This window comes from Stegodyphus dumicola, chromosome 10, assembly GCF_044657685.1.
Source record: "Stegodyphus dumicola isolate Sdum_Otavi_A_Nest chromosome 10, ASM4465768v1".
Taxonomy (NCBI): Eukaryota; Metazoa; Arthropoda; class Arachnida; order Araneae; family Eresidae; genus Stegodyphus; species Stegodyphus dumicola.
In genome coordinates, this window is record NC_140777.1 from 86,364,145 (window position 1) to 86,382,382 (window position 18,238).

Below are 18,238 nucleotides of genomic sequence, written 5' to 3' on the forward strand. Positions count from 1 at the left end.
AGTAAATCTCAAACGCTTATTTCCTGGAAAAAAATTCCAGAAAGAATTAAGCATGATTTAATTGGCAATAATAAATGAATGCGTTATCTTTGTTCTTGCGAAGCTAAGTTTCTCTAGATTGGCAACAAATCCACTAGTCTCCTGTTTCAAATGTAAACATCAATGGCCGCCATTAAAAACAGGCTTAGCGGCAATTAAACAACTTTAAAATTGCTGATAATTCTAAAAATATTGCACACAGATTTACTAAAGGCATAAAATCCTTAACCGGAAGATAAAAACAACATAATTCAATCATTTTTAAAGCAAAAAATGTACAATTTACAAACATATAAGAGTAAAGCAAGTGAGATCACTGAGCCGGGAAATAGAGTGGATATATATATAAATATATTTATATACGTTTGGTGCTGTCGATTGCAACCAAAATACGAGGTGCACGTCTACGTGTTATAGCAGTCCTATATATAAAATTTCAACGTTCTGAGGCTACTCGTTTTTGAGTTATGCAAGATACGTACGTACGCACGAATGTACGCACGTACGTACAGACGCCACGAAAAATTCTCTTCAGAATTCATTTTAAAGCAGTTTTATCATTTTTTTGAAGAGTCTTTTATTCTGTCCTTACGTACAGATATCACTCAAAAACATCGTTAATTTGCATTCGATAGCGGTCAAAATGGATATTTTCGTTGGAATATGCTGCCTGAAACTTTTCGCGATTACAGTACTTCCTTTTTACTTCGTACAAGGAAGTAAAAATGAGAAAACGAAACACTAGTATTGTATACAGTAATCGAATCGAACGTTTAAGCCATATGTTGGGACAACTCAGCAAACTTGCTGGTAAAAAGGTTACTGGTTGTAACGTAGGACTAGCTGGCAAAGGATCTTGCATCTGTATTCGTGTTTACATGGTCGAGACTGGAGTAGATGATATTGCGAGCTTCACATAGCTTGGTAACTTACGGCTGACGTAATTTTAATCATCAAAACTGCTCATACTGAATATTTAAACTGCTCATACTGAATAGGCGCATAAGGAGTTATAATGTGTTTCATTCTTATATAAATGTATTTTATTAAAGTGTGGTAATAAAAGAAAGAATTTTAAAACTTTCATAAAGCGAGAATATTGTATCGTCTGTTGGATTTGTCATTCGAAAGTCGGTGCGCGTTTTGATCCACTGCTCGAGTTTGTAATATCAGTTCTGCTCCGCTGGTTTCTATTGTACATGTTTTGAAATTCGAGCAGGGGTCTGAGAGAAGATATTTCGTTGCACAATCATATTTCATCGGGTGACCTTTAAAAATATTATCTGTCTATTGCATTGTCCCCATGTTGAGAAATAGTCTTCGCCGGATTCGTTGAGAAATGAATTCCGAGTTTTCTTCATTTGATCTCAAATTCCTGCAGAGCTTTAACTCAATAACCGGGATTTCCTCATTTCATTTTTTCTCTCCAGGGATTTTTTTCTCCTTCTTCTTCCAACCCTCCACCGATTCTTCTTCTCCGTATTGTAAAGTCCGAGTGACCGAACGCGATGAAGAAATTGAAGGGGGGGGGACAATGAATCGAGGGGGATTAATGATAAAAGTCTAAACGAATAACTTTTCAATACAGAGTCGAGACTACATACTCCGTTTTTGGTCACAAATTAATAAGCAGTGTCTAGCTATTACGTTACAGTTTCGATTGATGCAACTGACATTTATTTTATGTGTCACAAAATCTGTATTTTATACGTTTGTTCATATAAGTAAATAATAATTTTGGATGTTAACAGTTTGAAATATCAATTTTTCCTGTATTTTGTTTCCTTTGTCTGTCAGCTTACTAATATTCGCAAAATAATGCCCTTTTAAAAAAGAATTTTGTAGTTTTAAAAAAAAATATTTGTTAATATGCTTCTGTAAATAAACAGCCATTTTTTCTCATGCTAATATATACAGGGGTTGGACAAAAATATGGAAACACCTTTGAAAAAACATGTTTCTTTGCTTAATATGGTGTAGGAAACCCGTTGGCATCCAAAACAGCTTGCAGTCTTCTCGGAATGGATAAATACAGTTCCTGTATGTTTGCCAAGGGAATATTATACCATTCTTCCTGCAAAACGGTGGCAAGTTCAGATAACGATGTTGGCGGTGGATAACGAGAACGCACTTTCCGTTCCAATGTAGACCACAAAGGTTCGATAATATTCAGGTCTGGTGACTGTGGTGTCCAGGGGAGACGGGACAACTCATCCTCGTGCTCAGAAAATCAGTCCTGGACAATGTGAGCTGTGTGAACAGGGGCTTTGTCGTCTTGGAAGACACCATCACCATCGAGGAACAAAGTTTCTACCATGGGATGAACTTGATCGGCCAAAATGTTCGCATAAGTCTTGGCAGTCATGTGTCCTGACACAGTTATCATGGGGCTATCAGAGAACCACGATATGGCTGCCCAAACCATAACAGAACCCCCGCCATGTTTCACTCTTGGCAACAAGCAGTCTGTATTATAGGCTTGAGATGGCTTTCTCCAGACGTAAACTCGGCCAGAAGTGGGAAACAATGTGAAAGAAGACTCGTCAGACCATATTACTGACTTCCACTGCTCTATAGTCCAGGCTTTATGACTTAAACACCACCTTTTCCTGTTACGGGCATTAGCATCGCTGATGAGTGGCTTCTCAATTGCAGCACGTCCAGCAATTCCCTGTTTATGAAGCTCCCTTCTAATTGTTTTGGTACTCACAGGGTTCGGTAACACAACATTCATTTCAGCAGTAACTTTTGCAGCTGTGGTCTTCTTATTTTTCATCACAATTGCCCTTAATGATCATCTGTCACGATCACTCAGGACACACTTTCGTCCGCGCTGTGATTTAGCAGATGATGTTTCTCCGCTTTTCAAATATGCGGAATAAATCTTCGATACAGTACCTCTTGAAACACTAAACACCTCGGCTACCTTGCTTACGGAAGCACCTACTATACGTGCTCCAACAATTTGCCCACGTTCGAAGTCTGTTAACTCTGACATAATGCAATGACAACCTCACATAACAGTACTCCGACAACAACTGAACTGTTTAGCACATTTAAGAAGTTGTATATGTGGCGTCAGTAGTCAAAACTGCCAGCGCCACCTACATATTTTATTAAAATCAATCTTTCTTTTCAAACATGCATTTCACAAGGTGTTTCCATATTTTTGTCCATCCACTGTAGGTAAGTAATTAAAAATGGTAATATACGCACGCACTACCTCATTCGGGAGTTTGATACAAACTGGTTTGTATTTACATCAGGGAATGAAAAATCTGAAAAGGGAGAAATCCCGAGAAACAGTTCTCCAGCATGATTCACTGCAAAAAGCTACCTTTTTTTAATGGTAAATTATTTCGTTGCGATAAGACAGGTAAAGGATTTCTTGGTAGAGAACATTTTAAGGCAAACTAACTAATGCTCACGGTTTTATACATCGGGAAAACCATGATAATCCCATGCCATTTAAACCATGAGAAATAAACCTGGGGTGAAAAATCGGTGGTCTTACCTATTCGGTTGCTGGTGGATTTTTCATTCCCCATTGGTGGCTTGGGTTATTTAATGCCTTGTTTTAAGCTTAGCAAAATTCATCGACAGTGCTTCGTGCCAACTATTAGGAGAGTAGTTAAATACACTCAGCCATATTTATTTCATCCTGAATTTGACTGCTGTTGTAAAGCCTGGATACATATATGCTTCCCTAGTCCTCCCCCCCTTATATGCAAGGGAAGCGTAATCTAGAAAAGTCTGTCCAATGAGATGCCCTGTAAAGCAAGTAAACTTCATGTATTTGGTCATTATCCTATGTGTGATTTATTTTTTAAAAAATATGAGCACACGTAGTTCCTTAATATAAGAGAATCATTCAGAAAAGACCGTTTAGTTAGTATATGAAATAAAAAAACACAGTATTTATTAGAAAAGAAAAAATAAAATAAAATAAAATAAAATAAAAATAAAATCATTTACATACCTGAGGCTTCTTTCACTTTTCCGCATAGTCATGATCTTCATTTAAACATCCCTCCCTCCCTTATATGCAAGGGAAGCGTAAACTAGAAAAGTCTGTCCAATGATTTGCCCTTTAAAGCAAGTAAACTTCATGTATTTGGTCATTATCCTATGTGTGATTTATTTTTGTAAAAAGTATGAGCACACGTAGTTCCTTAATATAAGAGAATCATTCAGAAAAGATCGTTTAGTTAGTATATGAATTAAAAAAACACAGTATTTATTAGGAAAAAAAAATCATTTACATACCTGAGGCTTCTTTCACTTTTCCGCATAGTCATGATCTTCATTTAAACATCCCTTCCCCCCCCTGATATGCAAGGGAAGCGTAATCTAGAAAAGTCTGTCCAATGATTTGCCCTTTAAAGCAAGTAAACATCATGTATTTGGTCATATCCTATGTGTGATTTATTTTTTAAAAAATATGAGCACACGTAGTTCCTTAATATAAGAGAATCATTCAGAAAAGACCGTTTAGTTAGTATATGAAATAAAGAAACACAGTATTTATTAGAAAAAAAAAATCATTTACATACCTGAGGCTTCTTTCACTTTTCCGCATAGTCATGATCTTCATTTAAACATACCTCGCATCTGTTCACGAGCTTCAGAATTCCCGTGTTATCATTTTCTGCCGCCAAGTGGTTACTGCATTCTCCAACTCTTCATCACTGCCAAAACGTTTACCGCCCCCAAACTCTTTCTCCTCAGGGAAAAGGTAGAAAGCGCTAGGAGCAAGTCTGGACTATAGAGTGGATCAAAACCTTTCCATCCGAACTGATCCAGCAATTCTTGAGTTGGAGCAGCAGTGTGAAGACAGGCATTGTCGTGAAGAAGCGCAGATCTACAAAGCATTCCTCGCCTCCTGTTTGGGTTTTGCATTGATCATAGGGTCTTTTGGTATGTAATCCACCAAAAGAACACCTTTACGATCCCCAAAACGGTTCACGTGATCTTTTGTATTGAGAGAGAGTGTTGGAATTTTCTTCGGTGGTAAGGGACGATGCCCTCAAGTGATCGGCGCTTGCTCTCTTGGGTGATGGTACACACCCAGGTGTCATCACCAAGCATAGTCCGATTAAGAAAGGCATTTCCATCTTTGTGATATCTTGTCAAGGATGTCGTTATTGAATTTTTGAACGCAGTGATGACATGGCTTAATGAACTGGCGGTTTTGCATTTTGCATAACTAAATTGTCTTTATTTTCTGGATGACCCTCGTATATATAACACCAGAACCTTCATTTGAAGGTACAACTACATGTAGAGCTTAGCACAAATCAGTTTAGATATGTAATGATTTATCTGCAGATAACTTGAAGTTGTTGCATAGATGGAATGATGGACCTGCAGACAAACGTGCTGAGTTCAACACACAGTTTATCCCTGGACATTTTTGGTACATATCTTCAATCACACATCATTTATTTTTTAGGACATGTATTCTTTGTTGACACAACACTATGGGTGCTGTAGGCTACCTGCAATTTTATATATGCGTATCACATCTTTAAGCGAATGTCAATTGAAATAAAGAGGAATATTTAATATGCCTCGACTGCCAAGTAGGAAACTTCAGTATGGATCATAATCTGTTCTACGCCATAAATATTTCTACTTCATCATATTGCAAAAACTTTTTCTTTACATACATACGTCATATGTAATGAAGTGTATTTCCTTATACATGCACACATACACTGACTACCAATAAGTATTTGGGCACAGGTGATAGAAAAGAAAAACTAACTTTATTCAAAGTCAATAGTTGGTAGAGCCTCCACAAGAGGTAATTACAGCGTGGACCCTCCAAGGCATACTTTTCACAAGTCTTTGTATGACAGCTAGTGATATTTTCTTCCACTCGGCTTGGAGAAGACATAGAAGTTCCTTCACCGATTTTGCACAGGTAGTGCACCCCTGAATTCGGCGATGCAACTCGTCCCAGAGGTTCTCGATAGGGTTCAGGTCTGGACTCTGGGCAGACCAGTCCATTCGATGAACTCCATTGGCACCATACCAAGCCTTGGTTAACGTCGAGACATGACAACTGGCATTGTCGTCCTGAAAGTAACAGGGGTCCAACCCGTAAAACTGTCACAACGTAGGAAGCACATTGTCATCCAAAATAGTGCAGTAGGCATTGGAGTTGAGCTTACCATGAATGGGGACTAAAGGTCCAGCCCATACCAGGAGAAACACCCCCAGACCATAATTCCACCTCCGCCGAACTTGACTGTTGGCCCAATGCATGCTGGCAGGAGATGTTCTCCAGGTAGACGCCAGACCCAGACCCTGCCATCCCAACGGTAAAGGGTGAATCTTGATTCGTCACTTCAAAGAACCCGTTTCCACTGATCTACGGTCCAATTTCGATGTGCTTTGCACCGCATTAACCGAGCAGCTCGGTTGGACTTTGTGATCACAGCCTTATGGGCAGCAGCACGACCATGAAAACCAAACAGATGTGCTTCCTTACGGATGGTATTCATTGAAACAATACTCCCGATGCCTGTTGAAACTCCTCGCAGATGAGGGTCATCGCTTGGGTGCGGTTCTTCCGAATTTCTCTGGACAGTACTCGTCGGTCTCTATCTCCCAGTTTTGTTGGTCTGCCGACTCGGGGCACATTCCGACAATCACCGCTCACCTTCCACTTCTTGATCACATAAGCCACTGTCAATTTTGGGTACTTCAGATCGCTAGATCGGACCCTTAAGGATCGGCCACATTTGTGATACCCGATAATTATACCTTTCTCGAAATCAGAGAGCTCCGAACTGCGAGGCAGCTTGTTTGCGAGTAAAGCCGATGCTGTTTCCTACACGATATATACCGGCGGAGTCCGTGACGTACCTTAGGACCGCAGATATCGTCATTTGCATAGGTGTCCAAATACTTATTGGTAGTCAGTGTATAAATGGGGTGCGAACGGAGAGCAAAATACAAAGTTTAAACTTTATTAAGTAAACTATTGTGATAGAATAAGAAAATTGGCTACTAATGATTTAATAGTACTTTCTAGGTGACCTACAAGACATGATAGTCCAGTTCACAGGATAGGTTTTTGTGCAGCCTTGTGCGCTGTATCATCTCTGGCATAAAGTTCAGATATTCATAAACGGTTGCTGAACGCTATTGTCAATTTGTCTGGCAGACCTCCAAAATTCCTGGAAGGCTCGTCAACCCTCCTGCAGTGGAACGAACTACTTCGCAGCCTTCAAAGCACCTCTTCTTCCGTCCACGGCCACTGCTCATCTGAGTCTCTGCGAATGCAGTAAACTGATGCGACGTCAGTTACACATTTCCTGGCTGGGTGTAACTTCTTATATATACATTAGCCTTATTTATAAGCTTTATTTACTCTTAAGTTATACGCGAATGTATACGAATTGTTTTACGGTGGAAATCGTCTTATAGTCCAATTTGTTACAGCATTTACGGGAGTTTCCACCTTCAGATAAGGATAAAAAAAACAACTCTTAACTAGATCATCTTAGTAGATTATTAGAGTTTTATTAATAGAATTGTTTTACGGCGGAAATCAAATCGTCTTATAGTCCAATTTGTTACAGAATTTACGGAAGTTTCCACCTTCAGATAAGGATAGGATAAAAAAAAAAAAAAAAAAAAAAAAAAAAAACCCTCTTAACTATATCCTCTTATTAGATTATTAGAGTTTTATTAATAGATATATATATATTAGACGTGCTGGTAAATATATCACAAATTTAACAGCTCAGATGAAAGTTCCTTGAGAGCTAAATCTGTAATTGCTTGTGGAATTATTTTGTCATGATAATTACTTTTAAAGGCGAGAAGTCTGACATTTTTCGGACAGTGTCAATATATATAAGTTATCCAGTGTAAAGATTAATAACATATAAGGTAGATTTCCCTCCTTTCTGCATGCCTGCGTGGAGTAACGGTAGCACATTTGGCACGTATTCGAGAGGTCATGTTCGATTCCCGTCGACGGCATTGCTCATTTTTCATGATTTCTGGTTCAAAATAATCTAATAACTCTACAGTGGCACCAGAACTAGAAGGGTGGTGGATGATGATTCTTCACCACCAGGATTTGCGATTAGATCCCCTGATCCCCAGGAGTATGAAATTAATTTTCTCCTTCCTCTGTGCATGCCTTCATGGTGTAAGGATAGCGCACTCATCGCGTATTCGAGAGGTCCTGGCGAGGCCATCGCTCATTTTTCGTGATTTTTGCTTCGAAATGACCCAATGTCTATATAAACAATAGTCACAAGTTTTTTTTATTCATTGTTATGCCTCCAGATTCTGATCAATAAGTTGATTATTTGATGGTGTCATTGTTAAAATCAGGAATATTTCTTTGAAGGAGCGAAGAGAGGAGGGAAGCTTATTGACGACGATCGTTTGTGAATAATTTTATGGTCTTGAACCAGTAGGCTGCATTTTTTAAGGCGGAGGGAGGAAGCAACTAAGATGAATGCACATTTTGACGTCAGTCGAGGAAATTCGTATAATTCTTACCGTTAATTTTAACTTCCATGTTGCAGATATTACTGAAAATGTATATTTAGCGAGTAATTTAAGCCATATATTTCATTGATGAAAATATGAAATTATTGGGCAACTTGATATATTTTATCTATTTTTCTTTCGGTCGATAAATAATCGATTTTTTAGGGCTCTTATACATGAAATGATCTCTTTACCATTCATCAGCCAATGAAGACTTTTACCTTTGGAACGATGTTTAAATTGCTTGATCTTTGAAATGGCGTAATATGAAGCGACTTGTATTCATGACTGGCGTGAAGATGCTGTCGCATTTAGAAATTGTATGAATCAATATATGTCATATTCAACTGGGATAAATGATGGATGGCAGTAGGCAATTTTTATCTCATCTTATCAAAATTTTTCTGTTCTCAGAAGTGGTCAAGAGCATTTTGCCATTTTCAGACATGGGGCTTTTCGTGTAAACGATCTAGATTCCAGTAAACCATTTATTTCTGGTTGACGAGAGGGCATTTACAGAATTACATTTTCCTGATCAAATAGAAGTGTTCTCTCGAGACCAGTAGAAGGTATGCTCCGCTAAAACGTTACAAGATTGCTTTGCTTGAAGTAGCCATTTTGAAGCTAATCTTGCAGACAAAGAATAGCAATCAGAAGCACCTCAAGTACTTGGCCCTCTCCAAGTAATGCGAGTGGGCAAAGATGGCGAATGTTTTTTCGACTAGACAATTTTTGGAACAAGCTTAAACGACAAAAGCAATTGAAAACTCATTTTTGGAATCCATTGGAAAGCAGCTAAACATGCCGACAACACCAACAACAGAAGTGTACCTCCAGGAGGACAGAAAAAACGGGAAGGGGACTACAAAAAGAAAAGAAGAAACTTCTCGATTGAATCCCCCTACTTTGTGTGCTGTTACTATGGTTACCAACCACCCAGATCATGGATAATGGAAGAATATGTGAAGTCGTGAAGCCCTTTGCGTGCGTCCTGAGTTGAAGCGAGACTTACAAGCAAAAGCTCTTCTAGCAAATTAAAGCCAAACACAAACAAATACCGTTTTCGTGTGAGATACGTACTTATGCATCTTTTCCCAAGTTTCGCTTGCGTTTGTCGTCTGGTTTACTTACTTCTGAATCTTCTTTTGATCGCTGTGTCCCCCGAGTTTAACGTAAAAGGAACATGTATCGCTAACACTTTGTCAATACACTTTATGCCGACGTGAAGTAATTTTGCTTTTTACCTCAAGATAAAAGTGCTCTGTTTCTGTTTGGCTGATTTTGTTATTTAGCAGGTGCTTCAGTTGACACATGATTGTATCTTGTAAGTGGGAGAATGAAATTTGTTTGGAAGAAATTCTCTTGATACTGTTTGCTGTACTTGCTTACAACGAAAACCACTCAAAGGGGATTTCGACAGGGTACAGACCATTAAATTTAGGATAGTAATTAAGGAAGTTTAAAGCGTAATTTAACGTAGGTTTTTCATTAAACTGTTGTCACTTTTGCTGTTAGAGTCAGTTGCAAAAGGGCGTCTGTTTACATTTTGTGCTACTTTATATTCAATTATTTTTCTTAAATCAGTGACGAGATCTTAGATTTTCGTCGGTATTATGATGTTGTCAAGAGTTAAGATCGCATTGTAATAATTAAGCCCTAATGGTCTTAAAAACTTCTAATATCTAACTACTTATATTTATTTTGAGATCACGCTTGGCATGGCAATTGTAGCTTTCCTTGTTTTGGGCCACTGTTAGCATGTAACGTTGCGCGCTTGCAACCTGCACGCAACAACAGTGGTGGTGGCTGCTGAGAACTGGAAAGGAGACCAAAGTCTTGAGAAGGGTTTAAATCCCTTTTTATTCAACCTTAGAAGTTACAAATGCGTGCTCTTGACGCTCACAAACTACGCCGACCCGGCGGTAAAATAAAAATAAGAAACTAAGAAAAGAATAGTAACAAGTGACTAACTACGAGGCTCTCTAAACGTAACTAACCTCACCGCGTTCTAAAATACCGCTGATAGTTCAGCAAACTTCTGAATATTACGTTGAAAGATTAACAAACTGCCGAGGCAAGCACACAGGCCGAAACGCGTGGTTCTTCAATTTCTAACTAGCCACCTCCACTCTCGTGAAGCAAGAAAGCACACTTTCGAACTCGTTTCCCTTCTATTTAACTCAGAAACTTCCGCTGACTATTTTGAATCCTTGCGCGTTCTACTAAAATTTACATACTCTGGCATTGGCAATTCCAGGGGAAAGTAAGGCTTGACAGGAAAGATAGTTTAAACTTAAAATAAATGTTAGTTAAAATAAATATAAACCCTACAAGCATGACATGCAGCTATCAAAACCAGCAAAACGAAACAAGTTTAGTAGAAATGTACTTGTTATCCATGAAATTGAAAGCAGATTACGGATCTTGAAAAATGCGACTATTTTCAGTTTGTTTTAAAGGAAGAATGTAAAGTCAAAAATCGGAGTTGGCTGAGAACAAGTTAAAATGCAAAGGGTTAAAGAATTTCAGATTCCTCAAGTTTCGTATCAATCTCATCTGAGAAGAAACTGTTCGCTTCCAAATTCTGCGGCATTTAAAATAAAAGGGCTTTAATTTTTGAAGAGCCTTTCAATTTTAAAGCTTTTTTTTTTTTTTTTTTTTTTTATGGTATTTAAGTATAGCTGAGGAATTTTTATATTCTTATTTAAAAGGCAGGCTAAATTTTTGGTCAGTTGTCGTGTTGATGTGTTGCTAACATGCTCTCTTCGTTTATTTTATATGGGGGGGGGACGGTTTATTCTTTTTCTTGTGTAATTTTAACGAAGAAATAATATTATTACCAAGTATTTGTATTTGGGGGTGGCGTTCACTAATTTTACTCATTTTAAATCTTGTCACGGATTTGTAAAATTGTGTTTGAACAGTGTGCTTAATTCTACATATTTTTGTATCTTTTCATTTGGAAATGAGCGCTGGAAAAAATATGTATGAAATAATATCATTAACGATTTACATAGTCAACGGGAAATTGGGTTAGTAATATTTTGTATAAATTTGAGCGTATGGTTGTGTGATTCTATTTTGGAGCGTTAATGAAGGTTTATTTACTTTTCTATATTAATAGGAATTCTATTCTATATTAATAAGTTTCAAAATTTCATAGCATGTTTAACAATATATAGATGCAAAATTAAAAACATTTAATTACTGCCGTTTCGATGTGTAGTCCAATCAGATATGAATTCATGGGGGGGGGGGAGGGGGCTTATAGCATTTCATGATTAACAGTTAAAAGAGCTGTGGAATTTCGTGTTAAATGTATTTAGCAGAAATGGAAGAAATTATTAAATATTCGTTCACTAATCATCTTTCAGTTTTCTTCTGCTTGAACAGGGTTCGTAGCGGTCCTTACAAGTGCTTATAAGTCCTTATATTTGAAAATAAAATATAAAGGCCCTTATAGGTGCTTACTTTTTCTTTAAAGCCCTTATTTTTTTGTTTTTAGTGCTTATTTTTTGCTTTTAGTGCTTTTTTTTAATCCTTTGTTTTTAATGAACGCGCATTTTTTTTCCCCGTACCAAAGCCTAAACTAAATAAACAACTTTTTTTCCTTATATGCAACGTCAGATGGTGAATCATACTCCCGAAAATTGCTTTCCCCCCCTTCCTCTGCATTAATGTAACCTATGGTGCGCGCGAGAGTACAGACAGGTGCACGTCGTTCTATTGGCCAAAGAATTGCGAAAACGTAGAAAATTCCGGTACATTCGGTATTCTTTTCGTCCCACCCAAATATTACACACGTTTGAATTTCTATCAAGATTTTAATAAATTTGCATTCTCGTTCCGCGTGGTCAGTTCATATTCGTGTTTATTATGATCCTTATGCTTATATTATGAGCATATTTATGAATATTTATAATAATATAATTGCAGTAACTGCTGAAGTATAGATAAACTTTCAAAAATGTGTGTGTTTTTACACAGATTAGCTTTCTAAGGAATAATATTCGGAATGGCTTAAATAAAAGGAAAGTAATCGAATAGTCAAAATAATTTCATTTTCTTTGCCAATACATTATACAGTACGGAGGTTGGGAGTTTCTCCGCAAAATCTCTAATATTGAAGCAGCGGATTTTTTTTTTTTTTTTTTTTTTTTTTTGTCACTGTCCAATCTGGATTGAATAGGACTAAAAGTTTTTGCGGTCTACCCAAGCGAAGATTGATTCTATTCCGGAAATTTAATACAGTCTGTTGAAAATTAGAATCAGAAACACCCCAGATTAGTAAGTCTTTCTTTTTCTTTATTTAGTTCTTCTTTCTTCGAATACCGACAGGTGTTGATGCCAATTGCGTAATATCACATATGGAAGAATTACGCCGCACGTATTGCGCAATAACGTTTGCGGTATTTTGTATTGATAATTAATTTTGATGTTCAGTCTGAGATTTGTTTATGAACACTTAAAAGAGTTTTACTGTGCTTTCTAAGCAGAATATTTCTCAGTTCCGTTGGTTTTTATATGATGCACATATCGAAATGTCAAAATCATTTATTTAGCCTAAATTTAAATCTAAAGAACGGCTACAATCTCCCCCACTCCTCTTTTTCCAGTTACTATCCGGAAAATTCGGGAATTTCCGAGTATGCTGGTTAGTTAAGCTTTTACTGTTAAAGGATGACTTAATGAAGCAATTTCCCGTCTTCTGATTTCAGAAATGTGGCTCTTTTTTACTTAAATTACTTTGCTTGCAATATCTGTTAAGAGAAAACTGATATACAATGAAAATTTAGAAAATATTCAGAATTTAGATTTAAATTATTTAAATATTAATACGAGTGGAAAAATAAATTGTATTTATTATTAGGTGCCAAACGAATACAATTAATATGGCTTATTATTATTTATTTTCTATATTTTCAACTGAAATATCATCATTAAATTTTGTAATATATTTTAATTTTGCATAGTTTTTTTTTCTTCTCATTGTAAACTAATTCTGTAAATTGAACTGTCATTTAAAATTAAAAAAAAGAAGTTAATTGTTTTCCATTGTTGAGGTAATGCTCATTCTCTTAATAAATATTGCATTGCTCATATTTTAAATTACAAGTCTAATTTTTCTTTTAAGGTTATGCAATTGTGTATAATGTAATTAGACAGGTGCTTATTTTTTCCTTAAAATGTGCTTGAAAAGTGCTTATAGGTGCTTATTTTTTTAACCAAAATGTGGCTATGAACCCTGTTGAATCAGCAAAAAAGAACCTTCTTCACCTTAATTAGATATTTTTGGGACCTCACAACTTCGACAACATCTGCTGATTCTGTTTATTCTGAGAATTCAATAATATTTTAAATCGATCAATATCCGCTTTGCTCAATCCGTATCCTTTAAAATGTACATTGCGGGGGGGGGGCAATTCTATATCTCCCATTCTACTGGGCCGATCGATGAAATTCAAATTGCGTTTTTTATGTCTCGTAAGAGCGACTTAGGATATTTATTAGATTTATATATAGCATTGTTCTAATATAGGTAGTTTGACACAAAGTCTGAGTTTTTCTAAAATGAAATGCCATTTCTCCCCCCCCCTCATATTTCAAATCTACGACTTTTCATTTGAAATCAACGCCATATAATAAATGCGTTCTTCCAGTTTCTGTTAACGATTTTGGCAATTATTGAATCAAAAAATTAATATTTATTTCAACACGTTCGCTGCCCAGCGACATTTTCAAAAATGTTTCTATCACGCCAACAAATTTTAATTAATTAATTAATTGTAAAATAAAAATACATAACATGTTTTTATAGGAAATATATTAAATTTAGATAATTTTTAATTGCTTTATTAATTATATGAGTTATATCTTAGTCGGTTTTGCCATAAAATGCTTTATAACAGCGCCAACTGCGAGTATACTCGTAACGAGTATATTCGTAGTTGGCAGTTCCTTGTAACAAAGATCGATTATTTTTACAACGATCATTATAACAAAGATTATGATAAATTGCTTGATTATTTTTACAAACTTTATAATTACTTGTATTATACTAATATTAACTATAATAAATCTCTTGAATTGCGCCAAATTGTTTTTTTTTTTTTTTTTTTTTTTTTTGTCCAAAGGGACTTGAGTCCCGAAGGACTATTGCTTTCGTTTTGGCATTTTGCGTCGGACTCATAAATGTCGGTTCACTTTTCAAACTGTTGCCACAAAATGTTAGAGTCCTGCATTATATTTGAAGAAATTAAATAATGAAAAATCTGCATAAATGTATGTATATTTCTCGTATTGTGATAAAACAACGGTACATAGAGTCATCGAATTTTGAATAACGTAATCCTCCAACGAATATGAGCATGTGGAAGACCAAATTTGAAATTTGTTTTATGATCGATTTCCTATTTTTTAAAACTTTGACGAATTTTTGATTAACAAACTCAAGGATTTGAAAGCGAGCAATGGCAACGTTGTGCAGAAAAAACATTTTTATCTCCAGCGCGTGAGTCTCTGTATCGGAAATTCTAAAGATATGCTCGTTTTAAAACTATTTTGCGATATTGCTGTTGCACTGGATCTTATGGTTTAAGTGCGAAGAACATGATATTTAATAAAGAAAGGTAACACACAAAATGTTAAAAAACGCCCCTTTGGACGTAATTTAAAATCTGAAACATTTCAGATTTTTTTTTTTTTTTTTTTTTCTAATCCCCGAAGCCTGATACCTTCAAAGAACATGAAAATACTACGAGTTTGTTCGTTATGTGGTCTAGGTAAAACAAAAACGTTCTGCAAATTAACTCGTAGCTGGCGCCTTAACACAAACTTCAAACTTCCACCTACGAGATACTCGTGGTTGGCAGCGAACGTGTTGATACAGTTACGGGTTATGAATGATGATAAATGTGCTTGTGTATATAGAGTTTAATGTGATATCTACTTTGAACGTTTTATGCAATCCATTATGAAAGTAATTTAAAACTATATGCGATTTTACAATGTATTTTACGTTTTCTAATTTTGTAGGTGATCAACTCAGGATTTGTGCACGGGGTCTAACATGTTGCACACCGGAAATGGAGCACAAGTTGAGCACGCACAGTAGAGCAGAATTTGATCGCTTGCTGAGAGACACCATCGGCCAGACTCGAACTACATTTGCTGCCCAAGCGCAGAGGTTTGACGGTAAGGTTTTTTTTTTTTTTTTTTTTTTTTTTATCATTAACATCGATATTTTTCTGAAAGTTTTACGTGCAAGAGAGTCTGTTCTTAACATTTTCCGTTTTCATAGCAGATTTGGCGCATGGTGTTGGCAGCAGTGTTGTTGTAGCTTTCAGTCTTTGCTTGTCAAAATGACTAGAACTTAACGATTTATCTGAGTTGTTAAAGTGAGTCATCGCCTACCCACAAAATAAGAACTTACAAACGACAGTAACTAAAATATATTATTTTGTTAATTTTTTAAGAGAAAGCAGGTGAGGAATGTTTGCTTAAGGATGCTTTGTGAAAGACTTCTTTAAGCAAATGGCTGGATTCAAGTTATACAGGGGGGAGGGGGTTACGAAAATTTTTGGACACTTAACCTTTTTGAACCTGAGTCAAATTACTAGTCTTTTATGTTCTTGTCCACTGCGTGTCTGTGTATATGTTACAGTGAAAGACCGAAATTGGAGAATGTCGACTTTCACCGGTGAATGTCAACATTCACCAAATACGTCGGTGAAAGATCGAATATTTCTTTACATTCTTGTACATTCGGACCCTCACCGGTGTATGTCGACAATCTCGGATATGCTCTGGTGTAGGTCGAAAAGAGAGGAGTATATGTACACGCTGCCATTCCAAAAAGAAGTGTTCCACAAATAAATGTAGTTGTAAAAGCAAGGGCCTACTGTGCAATTCAAACTGTCATAATAGTTTAAGTTGTTGCAATAAATAAGATTTGAATCGTATAATTTGGTAAGTTTATAACTACTATTATTTTCCTTTCTCATTTTGAATGTATTGTGTGTTTTAAGTTCTTATATTCTTAAGTTCTTATTCTGAGTCTCAAGTGCGCTTCTTCGCGAATGAATTACGGAGAAGGAAATATAATATTCTTATATGTACAACATTCACCATTATTACACGGTGAATGTCGACATTCACCGGTGTAAGTCAGAAATAAGAGTATTTGGAAAATATTTCAGACATACACCAAGAGACTATGTGAATGTTGACATTCACCGGTGAAAGTCGACATTCTCTAGATTTCGGTGTTTCACCGTAACATATATATATGTGTGTATGTCCCCCCTCTCACCCGGCTCTGCTAGCTATTCTTTTAAAATTTTTGATATGTTGGTGAACTGTGCATCCTTTGGTTAAAAAATTATTGAATCACGTTGTTCTTGTGTTCCGGTTAAAACTTTTATGCCATTAGTGAATCTGTATGCAATAGTTGTAGAATTATAAAGAGGAAGGTTTTGGTTTATGTAGAAGAAGGTAGGTAGTTTGGAAGAGAGCGAAATTTCAGTTTTGAAAATTTTGAATTCAATTTGCTACGTCACCAGGGTTTTGTAAGCTATGTGACACAGAATAATCTAGAAATGGTGCAGTCCTGAAAAGTTATTACTACTTTTAAAATACGCATAGGAAATAGCCAAATTAAAAATGAGGAATCAAGAAGCTATTACTAATTAAGAGGCTATTACTACTAATTAAATTATAAAACAGATTTACATATTATTTTAGCTTACATACATATCCCTTAAATTTACGTACCCATTATTTGTAATAATTGTGTTACCTATATGATAAATTATGAATTAAATATTTTCTGTGCTTTGTGAATTTTTCATTTAATGTTAAAATAGAATTGTGTTGTATCATTATAATAAATTCGCATGGATCGTGTTTGTACTTAAGTGCTTCAAAATACGAATATCAAACAATATTTCTCTGTTAATATGCGTATAATTAGCGTTAAAAGAGTATTTAAATAAGCTGAAGAAAAATTCTCTTTATGCTCGCGAAAATCTGCCTTTCTGTCGATAAATTTCTTTCAGGCCATGCGAATGGGCGGAATTGATTAAAAAACGTCGGGTAATTTAAAAACCATCATAGCCAAAAATAAAGGGATGGGGGTGCTTCGTACCTGGTGATTTATATGCATATTTGAAAGTTGCCATTTAATTCCCTGCACTGTTAATAAATCATTATGCTAAATTCAGTCATTTTATGCCCTTAATATAATAAATAATCCCGTTCGTAAAGGGAAAAATTCTAATCTTAGAAAAGGGTAAATATATAATACTGGGTTTCTGTGAACCGTAAATACTTGGTGTGTATTTGGTATAATATTTATTTATAGAAATAATGGCTGCAGTTTTTATTTTTTATAAATAAAAATCCATCAGTGTGTGCTTTATTTGGGAACTGCAGCGAGTGGCTTCCCGCATCGTGAAATTGTATTTTTATTATCCATTTATTTTATCGCTATCTGCTGGTATCCTTATGGAAATCAATTTAATACTGCATTTTGAAGGAAAGCCCGGGATACGAGGTAATTTTAAAAAAAGAATTTTTTTTTTTTAGTTTCTGTAATCTTTGTATTTTTCAATAAATCTAGATATTTTCTTTCTCTTGTTGGGATGCAAGAATTACCTTCGCAGTGGTTCGGAATAAGCAA

General features: G+C 35.9%; 1 protein-coding gene across 1 annotated transcript in view; it reads left to right on the forward strand.

Annotated features, from left to right (window-relative positions):
- Positions 1-18,238, forward strand: part of LOC118192072 (glypican-6-like) — a 419,518-nt gene that overhangs the window by 173,701 nt on the left and 227,579 nt on the right. Inside the window, exon 2 of the mRNA XM_085825209.1 lies at positions 15,595-15,753. Within this exon, the coding sequence (XP_085681335.1) occupies positions 15,595-15,753 (159 nt within the window). The remainder of the gene's footprint in view (positions 1-15,594; positions 15,754-18,238) is intronic.